A 6,000-nucleotide genomic window follows, 5' to 3' on the forward strand; every position below is an offset into this window, starting at 1 on the left:
TGTTTTCAGTTCGTTCTCCCTCTTTGGTGTTTAATTGTATTGTTTTCAATTATTCAATCATTGTCTTTGCTCGTGTCTCGTTCTCCCTTCCCTCTCTGGTGTGATTGTGAATTGTGCTATCCTGTGTCTTGTTAGGCTTCTGTCTATTTAAGTTCTTTGTTTCCCTGACATGGGTGCTGGTTCCTTGTTCCTTGTTTCTGCCCGTGCGTGTTTCGGCTTGTATATCTGCCTGTGTTTCTGCTTGCGTTCTGCCTTGTGTATCTCTTAAGTTTTTCGTGTTCCCTGCTTTTGTAAAAGTTTGTGAAATGCCCCTCGTGGACTTGTTCTGTTCTTTTTTTTTTTTTTTTTTTTTTTTTTTTATACACTCCACACTTGGGTCCTTACCCCAAACCCTGACAATAGTGCAAAATATCAAATATATATTACAAAATATATATTTACCCCGGTGGACATTAAAATCCGAAACGGGTTAAACTCATGCCCTAACTCCATGACAAAACCCAGAAATTCATGGAAAAACTTCTGATTTTAGAGTAAATAAACACATTTTTTAAACTTTGAACTCATATCTATGAACACTACTTAATCTGTTCTGGATGAAGATATTTATCTAATATGGAAGGAGCACTGTTCCTATACTAATTGTAAATAGTTGCGAACAAAATGCATTTTAACTCATTAAAATCCCAAAGTGCTAACTACCTAATGAACGAATGGTGATTTGTACTTATTTCAAACATGTTTATATTACATTTATATAACATTTTGGAGATATTATTGTCCAGAGTGGTATGCATGCCTATTTCCCTGACCATTGTGCTATACTGCCACCAGGTCTTAACAGACCACAATGGAAATAAGCCCTTGGCTTTATAGTGTTTTATTCCTTCAAATTCTTTTGGTATTTGGGGCATCTCTGCTCAGAGTGGCCACATGCATTTTTAAATGATCTTCAAAGAAAAAGTATTTAAATTAATCAATCCCCATACAGCAGACTCAATAAGTCACTCTCTGTTGCAGGCTGTTCTCTATATGCACCCACAGAGGTCACTGGGTACACAGGAGGCTCTGTGGTCCTGTCTTGCTACTGCACTGAGCGACAGCCAACATCAAACAACGCCAGATGGTTTTTTATTCATGGTAGTTCATATATCGAACTTTGGTCGTATCCTACAGTGGACGACCGCTACACAGACCGGGTGATTATTTCTTCCACCCCAGGAAACCTGCCTCTCAGTCTCTCAGATCTCACTCTGTTAGATGGGGGTACATACAGGTGTGAAGCAGATGGACAACACAGAGACATCACACTGACAGTGAAAGGTAAATTTGACCACATTTGCCCATAGCATGTCAAGGATGGGGTGACACTGGGTGACACAAGGGCTCTATGAGTTTTATGTATCCTTACAGTAAATGTATTTGTTTCATTGCACAAACATGCAGAATAAAAATCATCATTATAGAATGAGTCACATTACTTCTGCGCCAAGGTTGAGCGGAAGTTTAATCTTAGGTTTGCACAGTGAGTTTTGATAAGAGGTTCTGTTTTAAACCTTAAATTTCCTTTATCTATTTCTCATTAGATTATTTTGATACATTAAACGGCATGCAGCATTTATTGATATTATGGCAGAATCATGTACAACATCCTTTCTGCAATGTTTGAGTACTTCAATGCTTGCTTCACAGGGGTGTCTTCAGCAACGACTAACCAACGTGTTATAACTAGAATTTTGTACTCATCTCTCAAACTCAAGTCATTATCACTGTAATTACTGTCATAATTATTACCTATTGCATCTTGTAAATTGTGAACCATATGACTTCAAACTATTTAACTGAAGGTGTGGGAGGGCCTAGTGAGACATCCAATCAGGCGTGCTTATATCTCCTAATCCCACCCGCATATCTCTCTCTCTCTCTCTCACAGCAGGCTGTGTTCTGTCTGATTCTAAACCCATAGACATCACTGGGTTCACAGGAGACTCAGTTGTCCTGCCCTGTGCCTGTACTGATAGGAAACCTGAATCGGTCAAATGGACTGCAGTCAAAGGACAGCAAAGCACTGTTATATGTCCTCAATTTCCTGCCAATGGCGGCCGCTGCAAAGACAGAGTGCAGGTGTTGGACTCCATTTCCCCTGGAAACTTGTCTCTCCGTCTCTCAGATCTCACTCTGTCAGATGGGGGTACATACAGGTGTGAAGCAGATGGACAGCACAGAGTCATAAGTCTCACAGTGAAAGGTAAATTCGACCACATTTACCCATAGCATGTCAAGGACAGGGTGACACAAGGGCTCTGTGATTTTTATGAAACCTTACAGTAAATGTATTTGTTTCATTGCACAAACATGCAGAATAAAAATCATCATTATAGAATGAGTCACGTTACTTCTGCGCCAAGGTTCAGTGGAAGTTTAATGTTAAGTTTGTACAGTGAGTTTTGATAAGAGGTTCTGTTTTAAACCTTGAATTTCCTTTATTTATTTCTCATTAGATTATTTTGATACACTAAACGGCATGCAGCATTTATTGATATTAGGGCAGAATCAAGTACAACATCCCTTCTGCAATGTCTGAGTACTTCAAGGCTTGCTTCACTGGGGCGTCTTCAGCAACAACTAACCAACGTGTTGTAACTAGAATTCTGTACTCATATCTCAAACTCAAATCATTACCACTGTAATTATTGTCATAATTATTGCATATTGCATCTTGTAAATTGTGATCCATATGACTTCAAACTATTAAACTGAAGGTGTGGGAGGGCCAAGGTGAGACAACCAATCAGGCGTGCTTATATCTCCTAATCCCACCCCCATATCTCTCTCTCTCTCTCGCTCTCTCTCTCTTTCTACAGGTTGTGTTCTGTCTGATTTTGAACCCATACACATCACTGGGTTCACAGGAGACTCAGTCGTCCTGCCCTGTGCCTGTACTGATGTGCAGAGGAAACCTAAATTCAAATGGACTGCAGTCAAAGGACAACAAAGCACTGTTATATTTCCACAACTTCCTGCCAATGGCGGTCGCTACAAAGACGGAGTGCAGATGTTGGACTCCATTTCCCCTGGAAACCTGTCTCTCCATCTCTCAAATCTCACTCTGTCAGATGGGGGAGCATACTGGTGTGAAGCAGATGGGCACAACAGATACATCAGTCTCACAGTGAAAGGTAAATTTATCTTTAAAACTATAATGAGTTGTGTGAAATCTTCAAATTACAACATTAAATAAGCTCTCATAGATTGATGCCCCATTGGCTGCAGGTGAACTGAGTGGATGGGACATATTTGACCATGGCATGATTTTGTATTATTTAAGAGGCTCTGTTAAGGAGACAACAACAACATGGTTCTCTCAAATTTAGCTACCAGATGAAAAGTTATTTCATTATCTCTGAGAAATATATAAGCAAGGTTTATTTCAGCTGTGGAACACATAGTTTTCCAACAGTTATAAAACACCTTAACACAGAGGTGCCTCTGTACTGAAAGTCCAAGCTCACAGTGACTGCAGTGACAGCTCTCTGGACTGCGCTCCCATGATTTGTTATACTATAGATATCTTTTCTTCATCTGTTTTCCCTCTCTGCTTTTGAGTCACCAGTAGTGCTGATAGAGTTATGCTTTACTGCCTGCAGTCTGACCTATAGAGTGCTGGTGCTGATGCTAATGTCCTCTATCAGTGTATTCACCTGCATTACCTGCATCATCTGCATTACCGCTCACTGATGACAGACTGAGGCCTGCTTGCACCTGGTGTGCTGCTGGCAGTAACTACGGCAGCAGCAACCCTAAATACCCAATGTGTACCACCAGGGGCGCCTTACGTGTGGGCGGAGTTTAAGACAATTCCCTGACCGAAAGAGGACCTCAAAACTGTGCCGTAACTGTACAGCGATAGGGTGGCCCAGGATCATGGGGCCCCAAAATCCCTGGTGGTGACCCTGTGCACCAGCACTGTGCCAGAGCCTTATTTTATGGTGCAAAATGTCGGCAAACAGTTCTAATGGAATCGGAGTAAATGGCACATGCTGTATACATGAACGAACATAAAATGATATTTTTCCAAAGTTGCTATTTTCATCCTCGTTTTTTGACGTTTGCGTTGGGTGTGTGGAACCACAGCGAGATTGGTCTTTTGCGGTGTTCATTTTTTCAAACACTGCACAGTGATATTTCAGCACAGTCTGGCGCTAAGAACCTGGTCTTACCCACAACCTGAAACGTGTGCCAGCAATACCACAGGACCTCTATAATGGCCAGTTGTTAAAAAAATAAACATTTCCTTGCTGTGCTTCTGAAGAAATTGACAAAGGTTTTATTTTGTAGAAGCCACAACCCGGTCTCCAACCATAACCAAGCACACATCCAAACATGGAAGCAAGAAAATCTCTGAAGACCTGAAAAACTCCATCTTGTACGCGACCATTGCTGTTGTTGCCGCAGTCGCAGTGTGTGGGGCTGTGTTATTTTACTGCAGATTTAGATCCAGGAAAAATGCACACGTGGAATCCAGAGAAGAACAAGAGATGGGGATCAGGGAGCAGGTGGAGGAGAAGAATGCTGATTCAGTGACATATTCTACTGTTGTTCACAGTAAAACTGCGAAAAATACAAACATCCAAAATCAAAGTGAAGACTCCACAGAATATGCTTCCATTAAACTTGGAATGTCATCAAATTTATAGAAATACACCTCGTACACGTACGCCTTCACACAAACACACACACACACAAACGCATTCACATATGCACATACACACACACCATCTGTAGCAAAGAGAGCAGTTTGTAGCAAAGAGATCATTTATATTAATGTAAACAATGTGTTTGTGAATTTCTTTTGTAAATCATGTAAGTATATAGGGTCAGGGTAAAATTCTATATTTGTATTTGCATCCGAGTATTGAGGGCACTGCATTATAGCATGATGTTAGTTTAACTTGCAAAACCCGTGATTATAATAATGTAAGATAAAATTATATATTTTGCATTAAAAAAGTTTTGTATTGATACTGTAGTATTTCTTTATATTATCGCATGTGCAACAATGGAATGGAATTATGGGAGCATGTATAACTAGCTTATTATTTAATGTAGAAATTGTTTAAATAATATATCTGTGGAGACAGAAATCCTAACCAAGCATTTGTTCCATTTTTATTTCAAAAGGTATACTAGCTAGTTTGCTCATTAGCTGGACGAGTAGGCTACCCAAGTTGGTTAGCAAGCTACCAGCAAATAAGCTTGTGATAGAGATTGTTTGCTGACAAGTTCACAATATTGTTCCAGAAATACACATACTAAGGTTAATCAAGGAAATAGTTTTCCTATGATAATGTGAGACCAGCCACATTGACACAAAAGCAGCTTCATAACTGACCGTTAAGTGAGTTGTGGTAATGTCCAAATCAATAAAGAAAGCTTTTACAAAGCAAATAGCCTACTATACATACCAATGTGGTGTGTGCTTATAATAAATGCCAGTGAGGTGGCTGTTTCTTTTCCATTAATCACTTGAAGCGTGCAAAAGATGATACTATGCCAATGTAGCAAGAAAATTAGCTGAGCACATTTAACATTAAGCCCTTAACTAACTTAAAAAGCCAAACACGTTGATGACTACACTGAATTTCTTTAACAAATATTATAGACCATTTAAAATCCATAAGGTCACCCCAAAGTAGATGGTTATCAACTCCATCTAGTGTCCTTAATATCCAAATCTGAAGCTCTCTCCATGACCTCCGTGGGTACCAACCCTCTCATTGTCTCTTTTGATGGCATTGAGTAAACATATAACAGCGAAAAAAGATGTTGTTTGTTATAGCAAATCAGAGGTGGCATAATTGTTACAGTAGCTAAATTATTTTGGGCACCCAGCATATAATTCCCCCTAGAATTGATTCAGAAATCATACTATCCCATGTATTTAAAGGGAGGATTACACCTGTGGATAGGCACCCAAAATATCCAGCCCCACACCATTAA

The 6,000-nt window shown here is 39.8% G+C and overlaps 1 protein-coding gene across 8 annotated transcripts in view; it reads left to right on the forward strand.

Moving 5' to 3' along the window:
* Positions 1-4,861, forward strand: part of LOC135246990 (obscurin-like) — a 28,864-nt gene extending 24,003 nt beyond the window's left edge. For 4 of the 8 annotated variants that reach the window (XM_064320269.1, XM_064320266.1, XM_064320262.1 and 1 more), the window contains 4 exons: positions 1,021-1,323; positions 1,934-2,248; positions 2,865-3,179; positions 4,339-4,861. In XM_064320269.1, coding sequence (XP_064176339.1) covers positions 1,021-1,323; positions 1,934-2,248; positions 2,865-3,179; positions 4,339-4,697 — 1,292 coding nt within the window. In that variant the 3' untranslated portion in view covers positions 4,698-4,861. The remainder of the gene's footprint in view (positions 1-1,020; positions 1,324-1,933; positions 2,249-2,864; positions 3,180-4,338) is intronic. The other 4 variants (XM_064320263.1, XM_064320267.1, XM_064320268.1 and 1 more) reach the window with 4 other exon arrangements.
* Positions 4,862-6,000: the final 1,139 nt, after the last annotated feature.

Source organism: Anguilla rostrata, unplaced genomic scaffold (genome assembly GCF_018555375.3).
Source record: "Anguilla rostrata isolate EN2019 unplaced genomic scaffold, ASM1855537v3 scaf1006, whole genome shotgun sequence".
NCBI lineage: Eukaryota > Metazoa > Chordata > Actinopteri > Anguilliformes > Anguillidae > Anguilla > Anguilla rostrata.